The sequence below is a fragment of the Sparus aurata genome, chromosome 16 (genome assembly GCF_900880675.1).
Source record: "Sparus aurata chromosome 16, fSpaAur1.1, whole genome shotgun sequence".
Lineage (NCBI taxonomy): Eukaryota > Metazoa > Chordata > Actinopteri > Spariformes > Sparidae > Sparus > Sparus aurata.
In genome coordinates this window covers 17610015-17637319 of record NC_044202.1, presented here as the reverse complement: position 1 = coordinate 17637319, position 27305 = coordinate 17610015, and the positions used below count along the sequence as shown (strand labels likewise).

Here is a 27305-nt window from a genome sequence, read left to right as displayed (position 1 = left end):
GCAGGACTTGGCCATCTACAAGCCTCCAGGTGGTGAAAACAGCGTTGTACTAGCAAGAAGACATTTTTAGAGAACGTACCCGAGTGAAAATGCAGAGAACACACTCTCATCGACTGGGGGGTGCGGTCGAAAGTAAGGTCCTTTCTTGTTATTGCAGCCAACCAAGCAATCCGGCGTCTCCTCGTCAGGTCAGAGACCTGCTTTCCTTATGCTGTGTCCATTTCGGAAACCTAAACTGTATCCCATTGTTCCTATGTTTTCCATATGAATCGTGTGAGGTACTGAATCAGTTTTTAACGCAGCAGTGACTTCCAGGCATGGTAAAACAGTGCGGAATTGTAAAAACCTCCACTACTACAGAGTTAAGAACACACGTAAACAATCGTGTTTTGCCGCCGGCATCCTGCCATCATGGCGGAGAGGGGGAAGATCCCGCGAGATCGAGGGAAGGGCTTTGTACCATGACGACAACTCCTCATTCTCAATAAAGCCCGATCCAGCTCACAGCTGGTCAGAAAGGACAACAACATGAAGCCCCGTGAGTAACACTGATCTTGTGATGATGCTGATACATTTCTGTTAAAGTACCTATACTTGTGTTTTTCATGTTAAATCAGTGAAATAGTAACCGTAGCAAGTGGCTCTGAATAAACTAGATGAGCTGTAAATGCTGACTTAGATATTGATCTTGTGTTTCAGGGACAGCTGTCTGTATTGGAGTAGGGGCGGGTAAGTCTTAAGTCTTTATGGATCAACTGTGTTTGCTGGTAACACTTTATGTTTACAGGTCCAGAAATGTCATGACACTGTGTCACAATGTTGTTTCCCTCTGTTTTCCTCTCCAGCCTGACTTTACCTCTACACCTTCTCTGTTCCTGGTGTTTTTTTTTTCCTATCTTATCCACTCCTTTCCCTTTCTTCCTCTGTTTCCTCCATGTGTTACCCTCACCGGTGTTCCGCCTCCACACTCCACCTGCACCTCGTCACCTTGTTAGTTTTGTTTGTATCCAAGTCCAGTCTCTGTACGCTGTGTTTCCTCAATCTTGCTGTTCTGTTGAGTTTGCCTGTTCTTCACTTGTGTTGTATAAAAGAAATGAAGGAATGTAGCTTTTTAAAATGGGAAGTTAGTCACTTGAATCTGATCATTACAAGTTGTATTTGTCGTAATTGGCCATTTATGGTGGATAACTACATAAAGATTTTACATTTAGGAGAATTGTATCGAAGCTGGACTGATCTGCTGAGGTGATATAAAATTGGTGCGAATGTAAATAGTTAAGAAATATTGCCTACATAAATTCACTGACGTTGGACATAAAGTGGTTGGAAATGAAGCTACAACAACTTAAGTTTAGTGGCCTGTGTAATAAAGTATAACCTTATTTATGTATAAGCACACGGAGACATGTCTGGATTGTGTTAACTTCCGTTTACTTTTTCGTTTTCTTCCTCTATATAACTCTCATCTGGTTTGTCACAACACAACACTGGTAACATACTCCACCTAGTGGTAGGAGTCATATATGCACATATATCACAGCCTGCTGAGGGGAAACCAGAAACCAGCTGGAATGTCACTTATTAATTACCACCTACTTGCCATGAAACTTGAACCTTTTTTAAAATGAAGTGTTGCCTGTTTACTTTTTCGACTGATTTTAAAACACTTTAAAGGAGCACTACGTAGTTTGGAAGAAATGTGAACTCAGAATTTTAACACTTACAATACTACTGAGGCAATAACAAACACAGAAATATTTTTTTTCCATACGTTCCTAGGAGAAAATAAGGTCCCCAGAACACTAGAAAGGTGGCAGGGTCCGCCACCAAGTAATCAAAGTGTGAAATTGTGTGGTCGCGCTTTTTTTTTTTAACATCAGTTTGTTTATTCAGTCAGGAAATGAAGACAGTTACAGCTTTTATAAAAAAAAAAGTTAATGAAGATCTTTCTCTGCTGATTATAATTTCTTCCCCAAAAATACGGTGCACTTTTACTTTTTCCTAACCCACACTTTTTATATTAAAAAAGAAGCATATGCTAAATTTGGATCATACATGAAGTTTTAAAGTGACCCAACAAATTGGCACACAGTCATTTGGAAGAGTTTCCTCTGATTCTGTTTTCCATTTGCAGCTGTTGCCGTGGTCGGGGCTCCTTTGGCCCTGGGCGCTGCAGGCTTCACCTCAGCTGGAATAGCGGCGGGCTCCATCGCTGCTAAAATGATGTCTGCTGCTGCGATTGCTAACGGAGGAGGAGTGGCAGCAGGAAGTGCTGTGGCTGTCTTGCAGTCAGCAGGTAAAAGCCATTCCATGCACTTGTCATGACAGATTTGGAGCCTTCTTACAGTCCATTGTTTACATAGACTGTGATGACACCACTTCGTATAATACTGCCACTCATTTGTTTAACAATAATAGTTTATATTGTCCATAACGTGAAAATGTGCCTCCATCTTCACAGGTTTGTCAGATGCGCATAACAAATCACAATAGATGCAGCTATAAAATAACACGACATGCACAGTACAGACAACAATAATGGACGTTGTTCCAGTTTGCTTTTTTTTTTTTTTTTAAGCCTTTCAGCTTTTGTTTCTCAGATTTTCTGTAGCTTCATACCTTGATATTAAACCAGTGGTAATCTTGCTGTAGGTGCGGCTGGTCTGTCAGGAGGCGCCACTGCTGCTGTGGCCGGCACTGGAGGAGCATTGGGGTGGCTGACTAGCTTCATCTGGGGAAAAGCAAAAAATGATGCTCCACCTGACGATGACCCGTCTGATGATGATGACCCAGCTGCTGAGCCCATGTTGAAAGTGACAGATCTTGTCGATAGGAAATAGGAAATATGGGAGAGAGAGAGGGGGATGTGACATGCAGCAAAGGACCTCCGGCCGGAATCGAACCGGGGTCGGCTGCTTTATATGGCAAACCACTCGACCACCTGCGCGCCACGCATATATTTTGACTTAAGTAAAAGTATTAAGATGAAAATGTACTGTAAGGTATCAAAAGTACTAACTATGCCCAAATGCACTTTGGATTGTAATTATTTGTGTATTGATGTGGTTTATCAAATAAATGTAACTGAGTAAAGTACAACATTTGGTTTTGAAGTAGATGTATAGTGTAAAGCAAAACATGGAAATACTTTAATAACATCTCAACATTGTACTGAAGTGCAGTACTTGATCTTAGTACTTCAAGTAATTTTCCACCACTGGGTCTCAGCCTCTCAGTGATGGTTAAACATACCTCAGGTTATCAGTTGTCACTTGATGTGTCCATCTCAGCCTTTTTAAATAGTGTTTAATGTTTAACCTGAACTAACAATATTTTTGTTACCAGTGCTCAGTGTAGGAGGTTATTCCAAATAATATCAGTTTGCTTACTAAACAGCACTTTTGTCATGTCAAACAGCTGAAATGTTTTTTCGTAATACATTTTTGACAGCTACTGGTTCTGTGTGTCGTCTGCACGTTTTTTTTTACCATTCCTCATCATGTCCACTAGATGGCCTGAATGGGTAAATGAAATTGTTCACAAGCTCATTAACATTTAAGTGAAGCAGCTTGATGTGGAATAATCAATGATGAATAAAATTGACTGGAAAGCGCCTCTGTTGTCCTTTTCTTTCTTGACAAAATGAGCTAAATACAAATATGTCAACAGAAGACCTTTGCATAGCAATCACAAGTGGGCACAGTCCATATACTACAAATACTTAAAGGACAGTATACAGGAGTGTATTCATAACTACCGACCTCTGAGACTCACTTCAGTGTACACATCAAACATTTATTACATTTCTCCCACTCAGCAATCATTAGTCTTTCGGCCACATGAACAACATCCGCTGCATCCACTGGATCGGGAGCTTCCTGTGAGGACAGTGGGTGAAGGCCCTTTGACCCTCGGCAATGATGCTCCTGACACTACTTCCCTTCGCTAAGACTTTTCGTAGAACTTAGAGAAATTCATTTAAATGAGTGGTTAAAGACCTGATGAATTACATATTTGGCTGTAAGACGTTTTGTTTTTGAATTCACAGATTTTATTCAGTTTTGACATTTTATTGCAATAAGCTGTTGGTATACTTGAGCACAACTAGTGAAGTCATTTCAGCTTCAAACTAGCTTCAGGTCCTACATGCTGGAAGGAAACTATGTTGATCTCTTAAGATTTAATAATTAATATTTTCCTTTGGTAATTTTTTTGATCTCGAAGAGCTAGCAGGGCCAAAACATTATTGTCTTCACTGCCTTTAAGATGTTTCTATCTGGTTTTTCCAGTTATAGTTATGACAAACCACCTCAGAAATGTTTGTGACCAAAGTTTAATTGGAAAGGAGATACTCAGTGGCACTTGGTGTACTCAGTGACGCCCTCTTTTGATTATATCTGAACTGCTTCATTTCAGAGGAAATGATACCTAACTCTCAGTATATAAACTCAGAACAGTGCAAGGCTCATCATATAGAAGAACACAATGGGGCTCTGTGAGTAACACTGTTCCTTCTCTCTCTCTAAAAATGTAGCAACCATAGCAATTGTCTTTATCTAAACCAAATGAGCTGTAATGTTTTCATCTTGTGTTTCAGTGACAGCTGCTTTGATCGGAGCAGGAGCAAGTAAGTCTTTGGAAAGCCTTCATGGATCATCTGTGCTTGTTTCCAGTTGTTTTGAACCCACTTTAAAGTAGAAAATCAAGTGACATACTGAAGTTATTTCAAGAATGATCCATATTGAAGTGGTGTAACACAGTTCCCTCTGCTGTGCTCTTGACAACATGCAGCAGGTGCCGTGGTCGGGGCTCCTTTCGTTCTGGCCGGCATAGGATTCACCTCAGCTGGAATTGCAGCAAGCTCCTATGCTGCCAGCATGATGTCAGCTGCAGCAGTGGCTAATGGAGGAGCGGTGGCAGCAGGAAGCACAGTGGCTGTTTTGCAGGCAGCAGGTAAAATTCATTCCTTGGTGTATTATATTACTTTTTTAAGCTTTGTGTCAGAGTGCTGAGATGATCATTGCTGTAGCTCAATAACTTGATATATAACCTATGCAATGTTTCTGTAGGTGCAGCTGGACTGTCAGGAGCTGCCACTGCAGCTGTGGGCGGCACTGGAGGACTGTTGGGAGGGCTGGTTGCAATCCTCATCTGAATATGGTCTGAGGACAGAGGATGTCGTTCACTTTACAGATTGTAAAGCCCACTGAGGCAAAATGATTGGGATTTTGGGCTATATAAGTAAAATTGGTTTGATGTGATTTGAAAATATTTTTTGGGCAAGTTAAGCAGGAAATTGAAAATAATGTCAGTTCACATGCTAACCAGCAACTTAGTCATGTGAGACAGCTGAAGTGTTTTCATCCAATAAACTTTTAAAACCTCTGAAAGATGCTCGCTCACAGTGTCATCTGTAAATAGTTGGGAGATCATCAGCTGAGGGGTCATAACTATGAGCAACTGCTCACAACAAGGTCTGTGGATTATCCTGCATAAGCAAATGTATTTTATCACGCTTTGAGCACCTAAGCTAAGTGTGACGCAGTTCCATTACATTTGAGAGAAGGCAGACATCTGTACAGCTCATACCTGCAAAACTCGCCAATTTCCAACAAAACAATGTCAATGGACAAATAGCGTTGCAGGTATGAGGACAAATATGTATTTTTGATTTTGGGGTGAACTCTCCCTTTAAGCGACTTCATGACAGCAAAAGGCAACAAACACAAAAAACAAAAGGGGATCAATAAAAAGCTAAACACATTTTTTTTCTCATGCTCATCTTAATTTGCCTCTTACCTGCCGTTTCATTGGACAGTGTGAGTCTACTACCTGGCAGCAAGGTGGTCCCAAAACAGTGATGTTGTCTAGCTTGCAAAGTATTCAGGAAGATACAAATATAACAAAACCTGACCTGGATTTCAACCTGTAAATACTGACCAATCGGATAGAATGTAGTTTTCAAGAAGAGTGAAGGGGAACAAACAGAAACCCACAAGACTGTAAAGTGTAAGCTGAGTTAGAAAAACTCTGTCACTGGCACGGATGAACTTCTTACATGAATTAAAAATCTAATCTTTTAATATTTTTTCAGGATGGGAAGTGTGAGGGTTTTCAGATCATGAAATTAAATCAAGGGCGGTGATAAGAGCCTCAAATGTATATCTGGTATCAGAAGTCGCGTTGTAAACCTAAGCTATGAGCAACAAAAATCTCCATGAAATATTTACAACCTTACCAAAACTTCGATCAGCTTGAGAAGTCAGCTCTACAACGCAATCTGCCAAAGGTTGCTGGACCACTGGAGGTCTTCCAAGTTAGCCAAAGTCCCTCACAATGGCAATGACATAGACTAAGAATGAAGAAAAAAAGCCAGGAATCTAAATGGTAATGTTTCTGGACTGTGTGTAGTCTGCTACAAAGCTCCACTCAGAAATACTTTTACAGATTGAGATTGTATGGTAACTAAACATCTTTCATTTTCACTTTCACATCACACGTACTGTTTCTATTTAACTGAGTGACTTTTTCCTCTTCACAACAACTGGTCTTTCATCCATATCTGGTCTCTACACGTCTTTGCTCTGTGGTGGTAAAGAGCTATTGGCTATTATGATCTCTTAAGGTTTAATACTTAATATTTTCCTTTATTAATTATGTTGATCTCGAAGAGCTACTAGGGGGAAAAAATTAATGTCTTCACTGCCAAAAGAATGTTTCTTTCTGGTTTTTCCAGTTCTAGTTATGATGAACCACCTCAGGAATTTTAAGTGCGCAATTATAGGGAAAGGGAGCAAAGTACTCAGTGACGCCCTCTTTTGATTATATCTGAACTGCTGTTTTGCAGGCGGCAGGTAAAATTAATTCCATGATGTATTATATTACGTTTTTAAGCTTTTTGTCAGAGTGCTGAGATGATCATTGCTGTAGCTCAATAACTTGATATATAACCTGTTCAATGTTTCTGTAGGTGCAGCTGGACTGTCAGGAGCTGCCACTGCAGCTGTGGGCGGCACTGGAGCAGCATTGGGAGGGCTGGCCGCAATCCTCATCTGAATCTGGTCTGAGGACAGAGGATGTTGTTCACTTTACAGATTGTAAAGCCCACTGAGGCAAAGTGATTGGGATTTTGGGCTATATAAATAAAATTGGTTTGATGTGATTTGAAAATATTTTTTTGCCAAACTAAGGAGGAAGTTGAAAATAATGTCAGTTCACATGCTAACCAGCAACTTAGTCATGTGAGACAGCTGAAATGTTTTCATCCAAAAAACTTTTAAAACCTCTGAAAGATGCTCGCTCACTGTGTCATCTGTAAATAGTTGGGAGATCATCAGCTGAGGGGTCGTAACTATGAGCAACTGCTCACAACAAGGTCTGTGGATTATCCTGTGTAAGCAAATGTATTTTATCACGCTTTGAGCACCTAAGCTAAGTGTGATGCAGTTCCATTACATTTGAGAGAAGGCAGACATCTGTACAGCCCATACCTGCAAAACTCGCCAATTTCCACCAAAACAATGTCAATGGACAAATAGCGTTGCAGGTATGAGGACAAAGATGTATTTTGGATTTTGGGGTGAACTCTCCCTTTAAGAGACTTCATGACAGCAAAAGGCAACAAACACAAAAAACAAAAGGGGATCAATAAAAAGCTGAACACATTTTTTTTCTCATGCTCATCTTAATTTGCCTCTTACCTGCAGTTTCACTGGACAGTGTGAGTCTACTACCTGGCAGCAAGGTGGTCCCAAAACAGTGATGTTGTCTAACTTGCAAAGTTTTCAGGAAGATACAAATATAACAAAACCTGACCTGGATTTCAACCTGTAAATACTGACCAATCGGATAGAATGTAGTTTTCAAGAAGAGTGAAGGGGAACAAACAGAAACCCACAAGACTGTAAAGTGTAAGCTGAGTTAGAAAAACTCTGTCACTGGCACGGATGAACTTCTTACATGAATTAAAAATCTAATCTTTTAATATTTTTTCAGGATGGGAAGTGTGAGGGTTTTCAGATCATGAAATTAAATCAAGGGCGGTGATAAGAGCCTCAAATGTATATCTAGTATCAGAAGTCGCGTTGTAAACCTAAGGTATGAGCAACAAAAATCTCCATGAAATATTTACAACCTTACCAAAACTTCGATCAGCTTGAGAAGTCAGCTCTACAATGCAGTCTGCCAAAGGTTGCTGGACCACTGGAGGTCTTCCAAGTTAGCCAAAGTCCCTCACAATGGCAATGACATAGACTAAGAATGAAGAAAAAAAGCCAGGAATCTAAATGGTAATGTTTCTGGACTGTGTGTAGTCTGCTACAAAGCTCCACTCAGAAATACTTTTACAGATTGAGATTGTATGGTAACTAAACATCTTTCATTTTCACTTTCACATCACACGTACTGTTTCTATTTAACTGAGTAACTTTTTCCTCACAACAACTGGTCTTTCATTCATATCTGGTCTCAACTACATGCGTTTGCTCTGTGGTGGTAAAGAGCTATTTGGGTCAGAGCTAATCTCCCTGTAGCTAATGTATTGTCTGTGTTCACACATTTAAAAAATAAAACCCTATGTTTTTAAAATGAGTCATTAAAAATAAGGTTGGGTGTTGGTTAGAAAGTCTAATTATAACAGCAGCCAGGTGTATGACATGTAAACACAGTCTCTAATTTCCTGTGTGACCTGATTGTGTCCTGGCGAGAAAACAGAAGATAGTTAACTACAAAGAAGCGACAGCAACTTTTGAATCTGTCACTTCAAATGTGCTAAACTGCTGATATTTCTTGAGATTAAGTCAGTTTATCAGCTAGTCCATAATCATTTTCAGGCCTTTAAAATCATGTAAGGAAGTTGTGGCCCACAATGCCAATTCCAAAGAAGGTGGGACATTTACACATACATAGAAACAAATTAGACAACTTGCTCATCCTTTCTGCTTCCTGGTTTTCTTCCTGCTAAAAGGCTGTTTTTTTTCTCTCACCACTGTTGTTAAGTGCTTGCTCATGGGGATTGTTGGGTCTCTGTAAAGTAATCTGTAGGGTCTAGACCAGCTCTAATTGAAAAGTGTCACATGCACATATAATGAGCATAATTTATGCCTATATTCACGGAAGCAGTGAAGCTAACTTGAAGATGAGTATGAGCATGTGCACCTATTCAAGTATTAACCCACAACAAAATGATGAACCTGAAAATGGGCATACTATGACTCCATTAACATAAATACAGTTATTAAAAACAGGACACTACAACCATGTCTCTTATTGTATGATGCTGATCATTGGATATGTTTACCTGTCTTCCTGGAAACCGTCTCTTACTTTCTATATACAGTAAATGACCTTTGAACTAAAGAAGCTTTGCTGCCACTGATACCTTTCGTATAGCAGGGACATACTGCCATTCACTAAGAGTTGTCATAGAGCTTAGAGTAGTTCATTTAAATGAGAGGATGAAGACTTGACGAATTAGGAATTTGGGTGTAAGACGTGTTTTGTTTTTTTTAATTTGCAGATTTTATTCAGTTTTGACATTTTATAGCAACAATCTGTTGGTATACTTGAGCACAACTAGTGAAGTCATTTATGAACTGTTAAGGATTAATACTTAATATTTTCCTTTATTAATTATGTTGATCTCGAAGAGCTACCAGGGTGAAAACATTATTGTCTTCGCTGCCTATAGGATGTTTCCATCTGGTTTTTCCAGTTCTAATTATGACAAACCACCTCAGAAATGTTAGGTACGCATTATAGGGAAAGGTAGCAAAGTACTCAGTGACGCCCTCTTTTGATTATATCTGAACTGCTTCATTTCAGAGGAAATGATACCTACCTCTCAGTATATAAACTCAGCCCGGTGCAAGGCTCATCATATAGAAGAACACAATGGGCCTCTGTGAGTAACACTGTTCCTTCTCTCTCTCTAAACATGTAGCAACCATAGCAATTGTCTTTATCTAAACCAAATGAGCTGTAATGTTTTCATCTTGTGTTTCAGTGACAGCTGCATTAATCGGAGCAGGAGCAAGTAAGTCTTTGGAAAGCCTTCGTGGATCATCTGTGCTTGTTTCCAGTTGTTTTGAACCCACTTTAAAGTAGAAAATCAAGTGACATACTGAAGTTATTTCAAGAATGATCCATATTGAAGTGGTGTAACACAGTTTCCTCTGCTGTGCTCTTGACAACATGCAGCAGGTGCCGTGGTCGGGGCTCCTTTCGTTCTGGCCGGCATAGGATTCACCTCAGTTGGAATCGCAGCAGGCTCCTATGCTGCCAGCATGATGTCAGCTGCAGCAGTGGCTAATGGAGGAGCGGTGGCAGCAGGAAGCGCAGTGGCTGTTTTGCAGGCAGCAGGTAAAATTCATTCCTTGGTGTATTATATTACTTTTTTAAGCTTTGTGTCAGAGTGCTGAGATGATCATTGCTGTAGCTCAATAACTTGAAATATAACCTGTGCAATGTTTCTGTAGGTGCAGCTGGACTGACAGGAGCTGCCACTGCAGCTGTGGGCGGCACTGGAGCAGCATTGGGAGGGCTGGCCGCAATCCTCATCTAAATCTGGTCTGAGGACAGAAGATGTCGTTCACTTTACAGATTGTAAAGCCCACTGAGGCAAAATGATTGAGATTTTGGGCTATATAAGTAAAATTGATTTGAAAATCATTTTTTGGCAAATTAAGGAGGAAATTGAAAATAATGTCAGTTCACATGCTAACCAGCAACTTTGTCATTTGAGACAGCTGACATGTTTCTATGCAATAAACTTTTAAAACCTCTGAAAGATGCTCGCTCACTGTGTCATCTGTAAATAGTTGGGAGATCGTCAGCTGAGGGGTAGTAACTATGAGCAACTGCTCACAACAAGGTCTGTGGATTATCCTGCATAAGCAAATGTATCTTATTATGCTTTGAGCACCCAAGCCAAGTGTGACGCAGTTCCATTACATTTGAGAGAATCTGTATAGCTCATATCTCCAAAACTCGCAAATTTCCACCAAAACAATCTAGATGGACAAATAGCGTTGCAGGTATGAGGACAAATATGTATTTTGGACTTTGGGGTGAACTCTCCCTTGAAGCGCTTTCAGGAAAACAAAAAGTCAAATAAAAGACAAAAAAAGGGGATAAATGAAAAAGATGAACAACACGGCAATAACAAAGCCCAGGAATGCAATAAAAAATGGGGGAAAAAAGCCAGAAATCTAAACAGTAATGTTTCTGTGTGTAGTCTGCTACAAAGCTCCACTCAGAGATACTTCTATGTACTAAGATTCCCCCTCATACATAACAGTTTGGCCTGCTGCTCAGATGTATATGTTCCATGAGTTCTTTATTAGACATGAGTTCTGTTAATGAGTGATGTCGTTTTATGATCGCAGTTCTCGCAGGCAGCTGTAAATCTGCTCTTTTAAGGTCAGTGAGACTGAGACAGAATGCTGAGAAGTCACAATCTTCCTGTCAGTCAGAGTTTGGAAGTGGCTGGATGGAAGGAGCGGCAGCATTGGAGTACTTTTTTTTTATTTGATTGAATGTCTTTTTCCTCTTCACAACAACTGGTCATCCATCCATATCTGGTCTCACTGCACGCATTTACACTGTGGTGGTAAAGAGCTAATAGGGTCAGCGCTAATCTCCCTGTAACTCATGTATTGTCTGTCTTCACACACCCCAAAAACACACCCTATGTGGTTAAAATAAGTCGTTGATGCTTCCAATAAAAGGTTGGATGTCCGCTAACCCATAACCATTTTCTGGCCTTTAAAATCATGCAATGAAGTTACAACCCACAATGCCAATTCTAAAAAAGTTGGGGCATTTACACATACATAGAAATGAATCAGACAATCTGCTCATCCTTTCTGCTTTTTGGTTTTCTTTCTGCTAAAAGGCTGTTTGTCCTCACCACTGTGCTTGCTCATGGGGATTGTTGGGTCTAACTGTCATGAAATAACTGCTGTTGTGAATTGGTGCCTTGTAGATTAGAATAAATCGACTTGCAAAACCAACATGATGAGCTGAAAGATGCTAAAAACACACTTTTTCTCTGTGTCCGTCACCACAAGCAAACCCCTTTGAAATCATTTGTTGATGTGACACATCGGAGCATCTTCAACGTCAACATCTGTCCAGAGGGAGACCACGTAGTGAAGTTGGGAAACATCTTCCTGACAGGTGTCACCTAAAGACCTAAAGACAAGCACTGTAAGCTTCTTCAGTGGGTCGGTGTCAGTCTCAATGAGTTCCTATACTACTAGAGTTACACTGTGCTGCCGACGAGAAAACAATCTGTTTATTCTGATAAATACTGCATTTCTCTAACCTTTGTTTTTGTTTTCTGTTCCCACAAGCTGCAAGCTGTGTCACTCTCTATAGCTTTCTCCTCCCCTCCTCTTCTCTCTCCTACTTCTCTTCCTCCTCCTCCCCTCTTTCTTTCAGGCTCCCTTCTGATGGACCACGGGCCCCTGGGACCATCCACCATTTCCGGGCTCCTGCTGCCTCGAAATACTGACTGATCTGGATCGTCACACCCCGGGCTCTCCTGGATCATTGCTCTCCTCTGCTTCACTATCTCCTCATATCCTTATTTCTGTAAATCTTGATGCCTCTCTCTGTCTATTACTAATTATCTTGTGTGGCCTGCCCTCTTCCAGGTCAACATGGTGGACAGGAGGTCGTCTGGCTCGGGCTCCACTTGGTGATGCCTCGTCCTGCTCGGTCGTCTCCTGGTTCCACTAACATTGCATAACTTGTATCAGATCTTCTGTCGATGTACCTGTAAACTGTGAATTGTTGCTCTTTTCTGTACACACAACATCTATTGCATGTCTGTCCGTCCTGGAAGAGGGATCCCTCCTCTGTGGCTCTTCCTGAGGTTTCTTCCATTGTTTTTTTTACCCTGTTAAAAGGTTTTTTTTCCATCAACATGTGAAGTTTTTCCTCACTCGAATCGAGGGTCTAAGGACAGAGGATGTTGTTCACTGTACAGATTGTAAAGCCCACTGAGGCAATGTGATTGTGATTTTGGGCTATATAAATAAAATTGATTTGATTTGATTTGATTTGATCTTTTTTTTTTTTTTTACCCTGTTATATAAATAAAATTGATTTGATTTGATTTGATTTGATTTGATTTGATTTGATTTTTGATTTGATTTGATTTGATTTGATTTGATTTGATTTGAATTGATTTGATTTGATTTGATCATGATTATTGCACGGGTGTCACGATAAAAGGTCAACAGGTCTTTACAAAGAACGAAGTCCAGTGATTTATCAGTGTCTTCTAAGTGTTTCTGTCTTTTGCTTTCACTTCTGGTGTTCCAGTCGTAGTCCTGTCTTGGAATTTTAGTTTCACTGATGTTCAACAGCGATAAGGAGAAATGTTATCTAACCCTCACTCAGGATGTAAACCCAGTTCAAGGGGCAACAATAAAACGAACGACATTGGACTTTGTGAGTGTCACTGTTCTTAGACAATGCCGATGCATGTCTTTGACAGCACCGATAGCCTACTCATGTTTTCTTTATAAAAATGCACTAATAGTAACTGTAGCAAATGTCTTGGATTAATCCAGATGAGCTGTAATGTTTTCTGTTTTCTTGTGTTTTAGTTGATGGAAGCAGGAGCAAGTAAGTCAGAGGAAAGCCTTTAAGAATTCCCCGTAGTTTAAAATCATAAAAGATTCTCAATTTTCCCCTAATCCCACAATTTTTCACTCCACATATATAGTTTATACATTAAAATGTACGAACATGTAGGAACGCAAACAGAAACAAGTCATTATTCAAGCACTGCAGTTCAGTACCCGGCCAAGGAGCGTACTGGGAATGAAAAATGGGCCTGAACTTCACTCTCATGCTGTCTTTTTACCTGTGAAAAAACTTAAAAGACACAATCTGTCGATATTCTTAATGGGATAGTTTGATTTGGAGCGCGCCACTGTTAATGTGGCATAACAATGACCATAGGCAGACCCAATCATATGTTTACTCAGAATGAATAAATACTATTTTGCTTTTTTTCAGAGGGGAAGAAGACAGGAAAGAATGTGTTTCTGTCATACAGTCATCTTTACTTCAGTCTTAAAACAGAAAAAACTTGATTGCATGACAATCCATCAGTGTTTATTTGGCCAAGATTAACCTCGACCCCACATCTGAATCAAATTTGTTATAAATAGCCACTTCACACTCAGTACAGTAGAACAACAGTACCAATAACGACACACCCAAATGATAAAACAAGGCAGACAGTCAACAACGCGGGAGACACCAAACTTTTAGCACTTCAGGTCCAAGTAGCAGAAGTGAAAGTTGCACATGATGGATCTCAATAATTGCTAAATAAGTTAAAACTCATCTTTATGAGAAATATCAAATTAATATATAAATATAAAGTAAAATGTTTCCTTTTTACCAATATACTTCATTTTAAAATACATTCATATACATTGATCAAACAACAAAGTGTACAACATACATAAAGGCAAACCAACAACATGCAAGTCTGACAAATTCTGCTTCTTGTTTGCTGAGCAACCTGTTGTCTTAATAAATATTGTCTTAAAGTGTGACAATTTTGTTTTAGTTCTAATCTACAGGAGGTCTCCTGTGGTAGTTGGACACAGAAGTTGAAGTTGCAATTCATCCCTTTATCAAAGGTTAACAAGAGAACATTTTGGGTTGCCAGGTTTAATTTAGCTAGATTTCAATATAATGTATGTTTCTAAACCATTAACAGTATCATTTTAGTCTCAAACCTCTGCAGCCCTTTTCTGCAAGTTACAAGGCCATATTGTCCATTCAGTAAAAGACCTTTTTTCACAACCTGGCAACCCCAATTTTATTAATTATTAATGGCTTAACACTCATCTATAGGGTTCGATGACATTATTTATTGATGGCTAATTAAGCTATTACTACACCTTCTTAGGTGTCTATAAGGAGTTCATTGGAAATTTGCATCTCTTTATGACTGATAATGTAACAACCAAATTATTTGTGTATTGTAGTGTTAGTGCGACATGACAACATTATATTATATACTCATATTGCATCATCTGGATAAGTTAATACATCTTCTGCTGCTGAAATCCAAAATGAAACGTCCCTTTTGTCTCCTGTGTCTCTGCGCAGTGATGTCCAGGCTACTTGGGTGCTTGAGACGTATCTTTGTCTTTAATTCCTTTCTTGCTGACCGTCTGAGCTATCCCATAGGGCACGTGGCACGCTACCGTCCCCAATTCAGCTGCTCCCTCCACGTGAAACATGTGGTCGTCGAAGAAGATGTGCGGCCTGATCTTCTCAAGCACAGGGCCCTTGGGTGCCCCTGCCAAAAAGAGTGCCTCGTTGATCTCCAGACCCCATGAGCGCAGAGTTTTTAGGGCTCTGGTACCAGAACTGGCTGCGGAGCGAGCTGTCACCAAGTAGGTCCGGATGGGGCAGTCCGTGCGCTGGCCTTTGTTATAGAACTTCTTCTGCAGCTTTCCTAAAGCCTCAAGGAAACACTTCAGTGGCCCCTGCAGAAAGAATGACGAGTACAGTGAGCCCACAGGCTGCATTTGTTAGCTTCTCGATTTATATGTGACTCTATTTGTTAGAATTTTAGAATCTCAGTTCATAACAAACTTCATTATAACTTATAATAATGTGCAGTCATAGCATTAGCCAACATTCCTATTGGTCGAATGATTCCTGAGATGGGGAAATGAGTTGACATGTCAAGAAGAAGACGGGTGTAGCGAAGACAGGTTTATAACAATCCACCAGATCAGTCAAATCTATTTGAAAGAAATAAGATGACTGGGAGACACCACACTCATCTTTGACTTCCTGTGCTTAAGCTTGTGCACAGTGTTTTTGCTTAGTTAGGAATTCCTGCCAATATTTCAGCATGGGCTCCAATTCACGTTATGTTAATAATCTGGCATGTCTGGTCAACTGACCACTTCTTTCTGCATTCCTGTTGTTGGATGGTGGCAAAGGAAAAGTGTATCTATTATCGTACAAAGTTAGCATAATTAAGCCTTCACTCTTAACCCTAGCTAGGTTAACACTGTGGATGCATTTTGGTCATTTTGATGAAAAAGGGGGATGGCATGGACGGATGGCTGTCACCATGTTTCCCAATCCTAAGTGACAGAGATGATGGTCACAGGTAAGACAATAAGACCCAAGTTGTAAAAAACCCAAACAATCCCTTCATTGAATGTACCAAATGTCCTACATGTCCAATTAGATTTTTAGATTAAAATAATTGTCACTGTATGTGTATACTGTACGTGGTCCAGAGGCTTGTTCTCATGCGCCTTCTCGTGCTCAAAGAACTTGTCCCGTCCATGGGTCTTGTAAATGCGCTCGGACTCATCGGAGAAGAGGACGGCGTCACCGTCGAAGGCGACACGCAGCTGAGTCTCCGACACTTCCGTCATCTTCTCTTGGGTGAACATGGTGGCTGCTGCTATGCCTGGATGAATTGTTGAAAAGTCAGCTGTGTATCAGTATATGTCACAAAACATGCAGCAGGGACGCAAACCTTCGCTTCATTAAGCTGGTGTTACAGCTTCACAGTAATATGTCGCTTCTGTCTTTTAGCACTGACCTTCCTCCAGTGCTTCTCGAACCTTGATGGGGTCAGCAGACAGGTAAAGGTTGGTGTGGTAGGCCTTCAAGTAGCCAATGGGGCTGTTTCCCCCTGTCATGCAGAAGCGCTCGATGAACAACTCTGTAGAGAGGAGGGCGAAAAAGTTCAGTGAGCAGCTGATGTGCATAAAACTGAGGATGTTCAAGAAACAAAAGTAAAGCACAAACAAAAGGATCATCAGGAGGACTGCAATATTTGAAGAAGCACAATTTTGACGCTAAGTAAAAAGGATCAGGATCGGGGGGGAATAACTAACATTCAAAGCTGAGCCATCAAATACTGGTTGTCGGAACCCAGGGCGACCTGAAAGGAAAGTCCTTGAGATCTTGACTCAGGCAGTGCAGATTCTTCCACTTGGCTTTACCACATTAACAGGCCCTGGGTGTGGGTCTGCCAAGCCTCTTCAAGGAGCCAGAACCCCAGATTCTCAATTCCCACTACTTATGCCCAAGGGTCGTATTGTGGTGAGTGGACCATGAACAAGATCCTGCCAAATCCACTGTCAGCCCCAGTTCATCCTCAGGGATAGAGAGCAACACATTAAACTGAGTGGGAGTCCATCGACTCTAGGGGCTTCAGAAAGGATAAACACGTTTGCTTCGGTTGACTGTGAAATATATATGTGCAGTACTTGCACATACAGTAAGCTCACCTCAAGTTCATTTTACAGGCTTGTTTTTGATCTCAAAAGAAATGAGAAAGGGTGACCCTGGTGACCGCCCAGCAGGACTCTCCAGAACGGAAGAAAAAAGTAAATGAACTGTGTCAACGGTTACTGGCTGAGGTGATGGCTTGAAACTACTCAGCAGAAAATATAATGTACAAGAAAATGAACTGTATCAGCAATGGTGGTTTCATTCGTTTACACAATACAGATGGTGACATTTTACATTTTTCTTATCATCAACAAATTCCATGAAAAGACCAAAACCAATAATGTTTAGACTGCAATAGTCCGTTTGTGATGTTGATGGCCTTGTTGATCTTACCAAATTTGACTAAGACTTTTCAACAAAGAAATTATTGTGACACCAACTAATTTAAAGAAAGGCCATTTAAAAATTTTAAACACTGCGGTTTTAAAGCCAAGTATACCTCCTAACTTTCAGTTGTTCATGTGTATCAGCAACTCACGGTGATGATTGATGGTGTTGATGAGTCTTAGGCCGACGTTTGCATGGTTGTTGGTCATGAGCACGACATCGAAGAGCTCCTCGCTCTCTGGGTAAAGCTCCCTCAGTTGAGTGTTCACAGCCTCCAGAGCCTGGGAACATAAAGACAATATCTTATCACAGCGGGGGACAGAAGCGTGTGTGTGTGACTGAGTGGGTTGGTGTTTAATGCTTATTACTCATCCACCGCCTCCAGAGACACAACCTAACACATTACACTGACAGCAAGGTATCTCTCTGCAGTGGGTTTTACTAGTCTTTGTTCTCCATCTCTTTCTCCTCATAGCCTCTGACCTTGACGAAGGAGAAGGCAGGTCCGGGGCTGAGAGGCTGCGTTTCATGCTCCACCTGATACTTGATATAGTCTTCCATGCCTTGCCGCTCAAAGATCTGCTGCTCCTTCTCCATGCTGAAGAGGACTCGTGACGACACGGCGATGGTGATGGCATTCTCTGGCTTTGGCTGGGGGAAAGAGATTAAAAATGTTTGGGTCACATCCAGCCTAGCTCTTCACAAACACAGCCGCCTTAGTTGAATGCGAGGAGCTGGTGTTATTATTGTCCAATCAGATTCAGAGTTGTAACTTTTCTGCCTGCAGGGACACATTTTATTTCTCATATTCTAAGCCATAAGAATATTGGAGGGGGAAAAAAAACTTTTTGCTGACTCTGGCACCAGAGAGGAATAATTTAATAATGGCGTCACAGCTAGGGCCTGATGTACAGTTTAGGATGAGTAAACTGAGTGAGATGATGTGACAGGAGAAGTGACAGTGTGATTTTAAATACTTTCCTCTGAGAGACTCTTGTAGCCTGGCTGATACTTCCAAAAATCACACAGTGTGTAGAACAGTTTGTGCATATACATATTTTGACTGATAATCGCAAGAGATTTTTTTTTATTTTGGGGGAAATTGTTTTAGCATTTTTAATTGGTCACCAAAGGGCTGGACATGAAATCACCCATGAGTCACAATTGGCCAACAACAAATTATGTTTAATAACTCTCAGAATCCAGCAGCATAAGGAAAACAAGATATGAAACAAGATAGCTCTCGTCAGCATTCTACATCTACATAATAATAGCAAGTAAACAGTGACAGGATTAGAATATCTTCCACTGAAGGTCCCATATTGCAGAAAGGGAGATTTCTCTTCTCTTTTTATTATAAAGCAGAGTCTACATGCTAAATAAATAATGTGAAAGTTTCAGTGCCTGCTCAGACTTGTGAGAGCTGACCAATCAGAGCAGATTTGGCTTTTTTGGGCAGGAAAGGTATTAAAGAGACAACCACTAAAACAGACAGTTTAGACAGAGGGCGAATAGAGGTGCTGCAGCAATGGACAGAATAAGGAAAATAATGTGGTTTTTGAACATTAAAGGGGCCCTGTGCAACAATTTGTAGCAATAGCAACTATCTCTCTCAGTTGCCTATACAAGTTGCTTAATGCTGCTGGACTGTGGATACCTTTGTGAAAGACTCGGGTTGGATATTCCACCTACAGGCCTAAGGATGTGACTTCATGCATGTTCTCGAGTGCCTCGTCTCAGTTGCCTCCCTCCGCTCTGCTAACGGAGAGCAACTCTAGCTAACATTAGTTTAGAAATGAGGTCCAGCACCAGTTCCAGAAAGCCCCTTCAAAGCATGTCAACGTGTTCTAGTAGACACTCAAAATATAAGTATGAGCCTTAAAATGAGCATCATATGGGACATGTTATCACTGAGTTCATGAGACAACTCTCTGCATTCTGCAGTTGCCTTAAATTATAGTTGTTGCATCTGTTTTTTTTTTTATTTTGGTTCATCAGGTCAAGGTAAGAAACAGCCTTTACAGCCTTTATAGAGAGTGATGCACCTGATCTGAAACAAGAGCCCACTATGCTTTGCCCAGTTTCCAGCTAATACAATGAAGCCAAGCTGAGCCTCTGTATCCTGTTACACCGTACGACATCTCCACTGAACTTCTTTTCAGTAAGGCTTCAGATAAAGCACTTGCTGGTAAACCTGTTATTAACCCTCCCGCTCTTTACCCTCAGGTTAGTATTTGATTTGAAGTTCAGTGGTCAGAGTGTCTGTCATCCATCATATGACATCATCTCGGCCACTGTGAAATAATCAGCCTGGAGTCGTGAACACAAGTGTCTTGGCAGGCTTTAACTCGCAAGAATGATCAACATAAATTAGCTCCAAAGCAATGAAACGAGATTCAATCTGACTTTGTGGTTCACTTCCGATTTGTGCAATGAACATCTTCTTTGCTGCAACAACTGCATGGAAACTCAAAAGAACTGCACCTGTGAATGGATGCTGCATGAGGACGGCTTGAGGTGATACTCACTGACTCAGGCTTCCTGGTGGGGGTGGAGGGCTTCAAACCCGCCCGAACACCTTCCCATGGAGCCCTGTTGCTGTTGCTGCCATTTCTGGTCGAATCCTGTCCACTGGTCAGAGTTTGACCGTTGTTTAGACTCATCTTACCTCTCTGGCTCACCACTCTCCTGTCTCCCTCAGGTCCACACTGAGTCAGTGTGTCCTCAGTTAACTCTCTTTTCCCTCTCTCTTTGGCAGGGGTTCCCTAAAAAGCCCTTACTCACGCCTGCAAATGTACAATTTGCATTGAGTCCCGGTGCGCTGAGGAGATGAGATCAAGGGCACTTGGCTCTGAAAAGGTGGTCAGTGAGTGTTAAGGAATAAGAAAGAGATAGAAGGAGATTGAAAAAAAAAGAAACTCCAGCTAATAATACATCCTCTCTGCTGAAGCATCGTACGCATTGTATTCCATCTTCAGCTCCTCTGTGCTTGTATTTTTCTGTGGGTTCCTCTCTCTCTCTTCACCACACTCAGTGCTGACTTTGAGCCATTTTTGCATCCTCCCCCTTTTTAACCCTTTCAGTGTCTAATTCCATGGAGCAGCAGCAGCAGCAGCAGCAGCGCGTGTGATTTAATGTATGTGACAAGTGGTTGACGCACCCGTTGGACAGAACAGGCCGATGAGTCATGATGCTTGTAATGCATTTATGCTTCAATTCTCCTCATAGAGAGGTGGAGTTTGATATCTTTGATGCTATTTTTCTCTTGCAATACATTAATGGACTGTTTTAAAGGAAGATAATTATTATCATATTTGTTTTCAATAGTCTTTATACCAAAGAACTTTAACAACAAGTGCTAATCCAAGTCTTACTATCATTTCATATTCCAGCTCAGCGGCATGGGAAATTAAGTCCATCCTGGGTCATTTGCTTTCCCCCCTGCGCCTCTAACGATAATTTCTTCTCCCCTCTTCCCATGTAAACCCCTGCAGGATCTTTCCATGAATTGAATTACAGAGCAGCAGTCCCAGTTGCCAGGCAACGGCCAGGGAGTCAGTCTCCCACATCTCGGATCTGATTGGCTGCGAGGACACCAGACTGCATATATAGCCGTCCAAATATGGCATCAATCAGGAACAGAGCGGCAGTGCAGGGAACAAAGATGAAAGGTTTTCGCTTCGAGGAGCATGAACGCCAGATAAATGGTATTAGATGTGCTTTTATCACAACAAACAGGCAATTTAGCCACTACAGATGTATTCTGGGAGGACGAGCAGACATCCGTGCAGGGATTTGATGAACAAAAGGATAATAGAGACAGAGCTCCATCCATCACTGCTATCATCTTTATATCTCTGTCAGGATTTAACATCCTCTTTTGCAGTATGAATTGTACTTTCGAGGCAAATAACATCGAGATTGTATCAAATCACAAAGCAGCAGGGGGCCGTTACAGATATCAGTCCACTACTTCTAAATTCAGCACATATGGAACGGACTGCGCAAAGTGCCTTTTGTCATTGTGCCCATGTAACCTGGAGAGTGATGTGTCTGGCTGTGACCACACGCTCCCCCTGGGCTCCTTCAGAGACCAGACGCAAAGAGCTATTATTGATTGACCGAGGACAGCTGAAGGATTCTGTGTCTTTTATTGCCTGAAACTGGAGGAACCAAAGATTCAGACATTCAGTCTATTTTTTTCGTTAAGTATTTGTTTTGTTGTAGATATGTTAGACATAATTAGAAATTAAAGGTGCACTATGTTTCGGGGAAGACATTTTAACCAGAGGAGAAAGAAAACAAATGTGGCCACATTTTCAAGCGCAATTTAATCCCGATTATTGCTTCCCAGATTACAGACTGAGGAGTGCGGTGTTGTTTAAAAATGCATCAGTCATTTTCTTGCATTTCCTGCTCTCAGCCACTAGAGTGCAGTAGAGGACAGGTCAGTCCTGAAAACCTCACTGCTTCGTTCATTCCTTGGGGCGATGAAGACAAAGGGGACGTGAAACAAAAACTGTGGGTGTGAGAGAGGAAGTTGATCTCAGAAGCTGAGTTTTTGTGTGTGTCTTGAAAACAGAGCAGTTATGTGGCTACAATGCATTTAACAATACACCACCAGTCTGTGGTAGTTCATGTTTTGTTATGACCCTCAAATCTATGTTTGTAGTAGAATTAAAGCCAACATTTAAAAAAGTCCTTTTAACAGAATGATTAATGTCCTGTTTCATTAAGGAAAGCTTGGGAAAATCAAGTTTCACATGATGAAGAAACACAACGTTTCTCGTTTTTAAAGAGAATCTGCAAAATTTGCAATATTCTTATCTCTTTAATAGGGGTGAAATGAAATATTTGTAATTTGCTGTATCTGTTGAACATCAGCGCTGCGTTTACCCTTTATGTGCCTCTGCCTTTGTGTCGCTGCTCGCCAGGCTGAAGCTCTGAGGGGGTTAACAGGACATGGAGACAGTTGGGCCGCACCCACTGAGCTGATTTGAATAACGCCGGCATTTGGCGCGAGGCTCAGAAGAGCCAGCCTTTCTTCATACCGGCTGTGTGACACCACTCCCCTCCCTCTCTCCTCCCCTTGCACCCTGGAGTGGCGGGAAATGCTAGAGAGAAAGGGGAGGCAGAAACAGAGAGAAGGAGAGGAGGGAGACGGGGAACGCACAAGCTGAACTCTAGGCTGTTTTTTTTTTTACACACCTGGAGTCACTGTGTTGACCTCACATAAAGAAACGTACCTTAGAAAAAGGACAGAGGGAAAGCAAAGGGGAAGAAAGAAGCAGCAGGCCCCCCTCCCCTCTCTCTGTTTTGGCGCGAGACGGATAGAGAGATAATGCTCTCTCAGTGGTAGACGGTGGGTGGAGACAAAAGCAGGCATGAGTGGAGTGGGCCAGAACAAAGAGGGGAACAGCCTGGACTACCCCCCTACCTCTTATCAGCTCCCCACCCCCAACACACAGCCCGAGGCCCTCAGACAAGGCAGATGACTATTATAACCTGAATCAGTCCTTCAAAGCAACCACTCAGGCATGTTTGCCACCACCGGATTCTTTGTTCTAACTGGGGTTCCTCTGAGTTCTAGCTGCCACACACACACACACACATATGTTGTTATCCCATACATGTTCTTCCTTTTTCTTGCTGAGGTAAGACCTGGCGATCATCTACCACCAAGGACCCATATGAAGGTCATTTGCTAAAGTGCCAGCAGAGACCATTAACAGCGCCTACACCACACTCAAGCGATATTATTGGATTTGTTGTTATTGGCTTTCAGAGAGGTCCTCGATCCACCCCACCCTCCTAGATCTGTAGTGTAAGTAAGTGGGCGGCAGCTGACTAAGCACTAGCATCCCATGGCATCGCAGGGTGAAAACTTGCCCGACAGAGAGCAGAAAGAGCAGAGCAGAGAAGCGGTTCCTCTCACTTCCTGCCTCCAAATGAGCTCAACACAAAAACAGGAAGTGTGTGCTGCCTGTGTGTTTCCTAGGCCTTATAACAGAGACTCTCTCTCTCTCTCTCTCTCTCAGTGTCTCACACACACACACACACACACACACACACACACACACACAGGCCTATAGTGGGGAAGTGGAAAGCAGGGCACTGATTATTACATAAGCTCCACAGTGGTGGACAACAGCAGTCACATTCAGATGAGGACTGAAAAGAAGGAATTGTAAGCATGCAAACAGAGGCATCTATACACTATACATTCACCATCTGATAAGAGACCATCTGATAACACACACTGGGTGGGTGTGTTATGTGTGTGTGTGTGTGGATCTTTATTTTAGAATTGAAATGTATATTGATGCAAATACACTCTGTAAATACACTCTCACACCGTTGTAATTGGTCAGTAAATTGGCTTTTGATGTGTGTGTGTGTGTGTGTGTGTGTGTGTGAGTGTGTGTGTTGTAGGGGGATGCTGATCTGACCGAGGGTGAGACAAAGCACAAGCACTGAAGTATCCAGAGGGGGGGTTTAGTAGTGGTTGTGCGGGGGCTATGAGGTCTGCAGGGGGTTAAAGGGGACAGAGGGGGAGGGGTAAAGCCCCTCTCTGAGTAGCTTGGGGGTGCAGAGGGAGGTGGGCGCTGGTGGTGACGGCACTCAGTGGGGCTGAATTCAAAAGATGCAGCAAGTGTCCCAACTTCAACTGAAGCAACCTTACACCACGGAGCCGAACAATGGAACATCTGCTCGCTGACAAAGACGGCAGTTCACTGTGAGAGTAGCAATGGCTCCAATTCTATACTGCTACTGTGTGGATGAAACCCCCAACAGCAGCAACAGGTTTCAACAGATTTTCTGAGATCAGATACTTGGCATCAGTTCACTTCCCTTGGCACCGATTCCTAGATTGCTTCACTTTATTACAAAATCATGAGAGTGTCTTTAAATGTGTTTTCAAGTGTTGGGGAAGTTGACATTTTTTTTTACGAAAGCAGTTTGGGATAATGCCAAATTCTGTGTCAAACAGCAAAGTTACTACGACAGCTTTACCCAGTTTTGATGATATCCTAATTTCAGAAACCTCAATAGGTCCTTGTCCCAGTTTTGGGGAACTTGAAGCTCCTGTTGGTAAGATAGTAATAATGGTGCACTGGGTTTCCCAACGCGTCAATTGGGACGCCTTGGGATTATACGCCTGAAAGCGTCCATAGTTGACCACACCAGAAGTTAATGGGGTCTATTCTGGGCTGAGACCCGCCCTCTATCCAAGTTTTGTCAATATCCGTTGAGAAGTTTATGTCTCATCCTGCTGACAAATCAACAAGCCAGCAATAGAAGTGTTTCTTTCTTTACTCTCTTTTGATGTTTTTTTTTTTAGCCATTTAATCATGATATAAAGATAATATGGCGAACATGTTTGCAAACCTTTTTTATTCACACATACAATATACATGTTTTTGGTCTCCACCAACTCCTAAAAGAAATGAACTTGCTCTTTCACTTCTAAAAGCTCCACTGCGTTTACCAGCTAGTCGCTAATTTTGTGATAGATGCTGGACAGGTAGTTGATAGGGGGTTTCTAGAGGTTTTTGGCTAAAAATAGCTGAGTATGGAAACATTGCTGTGACAAGCAATAGCTGAATGATGCTAAAACACGCAATACATGAGCAAAACTGTAGAGTGGGTGATTATTATCTGTGGTTTTGTCACAGAAATGAACTCCTTCACGTTATTTGTAGTAATCAGATCAATTCTTAATACACAAATATTGTTTAGAGCAGCTTTAAGCATACATTTTTTTGCTTGTTAGAGATATGGAGTGGATACACAGATAGTCCTTTTCTGGTGCTCTACTCTGATGTCTGTTTTAAAAAAAAAAATTAAACAAAAATAAAGCCACACTCATCTGCCGACAATGGTAAAGTAATCAATCATTTTTTAAGCAGGTATGCCCATATGTTAAAATGGCATAAATTATAAAACTTTCAAGTACTCAATGGCTGAACACTGCTAGCTTCATAAGATATCTTACCCTCTCTCACCCATTCAGTGTATATGTGTGTGTGTGTGTGTGTGTGTGTGTGTGTGTGTGTGTGTGTGTGTGTGTTGGGAGGGGTGGTGGTGATGGGGTTGCCAGGGTGAGGGTAGCACAGCAGTTGTCAACACCCCCCCCCCATCCTGCTTATCCATTAACCAGCAACCCTGGTTACATCACCGCAGCTAATGCTCCCTCTTATGTCTCTAGTGACCAAAGACCCTATAGAAACAGATCACTCATGTTTGTTTCTGTACACTCTTACACACAGTTCATTTGCTCATTTATGATACATCATTAACATCAGCTCATGCTCAGTGTCGGCTATGCATTTGTTTGTTTACCCATTAGCTGTTGGGACTGTCCATCCTCGGAGCGAGTGTGTCATAACCCCAGGTCAGGGAGTTTAGCGCGAGCCAGTGACAGCTCACGCAGCGTGGTGGTTTGAAGACCTTTTGATGGGTTCATTATAATCAGACCCGTGGTGTGTCTGGGCCCAGATGGCAGCAGTGTTTACACTAACGGGATTAGGATTAGCTTCAGATTAGACGGCCGAGTTGAAAGGCCTGCTCCGCTGACACAACATGGCTGCCTGGCCCCATGCTAACCCTCCCGAAATTTCTCTCAGATACTACTAACCCACAACTGACGAGATAGCCGCCAGCTGAGGGGCGTAAAGAGGGTGCCACCACAAAAAAAACCCCACCACAACAAACGGCTCTGGGCTGTACAACAGGTGCTGTGCAGGAACTCCTCACACCCCGTGTGTTTTGAGGCGGCCCAATTTGTCGGAATGTCCGGAGTTCAAAGCAAAACACTGGTTTGACACCAGTCAGCCGGGGCCAGATGTATCCAGAGAGAGAGAGAGAGGAACATATACACCCTGTGCTCCAACTGAATCATCACTGTTACGTAACACTGGCCTTAGGATGGGGAGGGTGAGCAACACACACACAGACACAGAGCTCAGAAGACTGACCTAGATCAGCAAATGGTGGTGGAGATAAGTACCTGAGGGGAGGGCAGGAGCCAGTTGACTGAGTGGGGTTCTGGGAGGAATGGGTATAGAGAGAATGAAAGGAAGACAAGAAGACAGCAGGAAAGATGGAGTGAAACAGGAAGACAGGCAGTAAAAGAATGTGATTTCATGCATATTCATGTGGCTTTTCAATGGCAGGCTCACAGCCTCATTAGGATCAGATGGACAGTAGCCGCCACAGCCTCGGCTGAGTTCCAGTGACACAACCAGGCTGGAATGCGGGTCAGTAGGCAGATAGATGGAGGGCTGCGACCAGGGAAAGTTTCCTGCGCGCCTGTGTGTGTGTGTGTGCGCGCTCACTCACAAGTAGATCTGTGTATATCTGCGTCTCTTCCCGCTAGTGTTTTCCACATCTTCCTTGACCGGCAGCCACTGAAAAAAAAACAAAAAAAAATATAATAAAAGGAAGGGAGTGTGTTGAGTGTTGAGTAAGCGAGGGATGACAGTGAGTCCACTTCTCCTCTCTCCAGCTGACTGCAATTTCCTCCAAGCAGGCAACCACCAAAATCTCCCAGCGCCACCTAAACCAAACCTCCTAATGGGAGATTATTCAATTCCACTACAGCTCGTTCTCACACAGGAGATCACAAGGTTATCCTCACATAAGCCTGTTTTTCTTCCGCCTTTATTATATGT

General features: G+C 42.0%; 4 protein-coding genes across 5 annotated transcripts; 3 read left to right on the top strand and 1 right to left on the bottom strand.

Annotated features, from left to right (window-relative positions):
• Nucleotides 1-41: 41 nt before the first annotated feature.
• LOC115565917 (interferon alpha-inducible protein 27-like protein 2A) lies at nt 42-3614 on the top strand. The gene is made up of 4 exons (XM_030391575.1): nt 42-538; nt 700-729; nt 2135-2296; nt 2653-3614. Exons 1-4 carry the CDS (start codon nt 529-531, stop codon nt 2838-2840), a joined length of 390 nt encoding a protein of 129 aa, XP_030247435.1. The 5' UTR covers nt 42-528; the 3' UTR covers nt 2841-3614.
• Nucleotides 3615-4395: 781 nt separating this feature from the next.
• Nucleotides 4396-5390, top strand: LOC115597424 (interferon alpha-inducible protein 27-like protein 2A). Its single transcript, XM_030443305.1, has 4 exons — nt 4396-4495; nt 4598-4627; nt 4792-4953; nt 5070-5390. The coding sequence occupies exons 1-4, from the start codon at nt 4486-4488 to the stop codon at nt 5153-5155; spliced, it is 288 nt and encodes a 95-aa protein (XP_030299165.1). The 5' UTR covers nt 4396-4485; the 3' UTR covers nt 5156-5390.
• Nucleotides 5391-9819: 4429 nt separating this feature from the next.
• Nucleotides 9820-10786, top strand: LOC115566036 (interferon alpha-inducible protein 27-like protein 2A). Its single transcript, XM_030391784.1, has 4 exons — nt 9820-9901; nt 10004-10033; nt 10198-10359; nt 10476-10786. Exons 1-4 carry the CDS (start codon nt 9892-9894, stop codon nt 10559-10561), a joined length of 288 nt encoding a protein of 95 aa, XP_030247644.1. The 5' UTR covers nt 9820-9891; the 3' UTR covers nt 10562-10786.
• A 3322-nt stretch (nt 10787-14108) lies between these two features.
• Nucleotides 14109-27041, bottom strand: LOC115566396 (cytosolic 5'-nucleotidase 1A-like). 2 transcript variants are annotated; one of them, XM_030392238.1, is made up of 6 exons: nt 26974-27041; nt 18115-18282; nt 17783-17912; nt 16607-16729; nt 16287-16471; nt 14109-15524 (listed from the first exon to the last, which is right to left on the bottom strand). In XM_030392238.1, exons 2-6 carry the CDS (start codon nt 18226-18228, stop codon nt 15153-15155), a joined length of 924 nt encoding a protein of 307 aa, XP_030248098.1. In that variant the 5' UTR covers nt 18229-18282; nt 26974-27041; the 3' UTR covers nt 14109-15152. The 2 variants fall into 2 exon arrangements, with proteins under 2 accessions (XP_030248098.1, XP_030248097.1); XM_030392237.1 differs by lacking the exon at nt 26974-27041 and adding an exon at nt 20160-21426.
• Between the last annotated feature and the right edge of the window lie 264 nt (nt 27042-27305).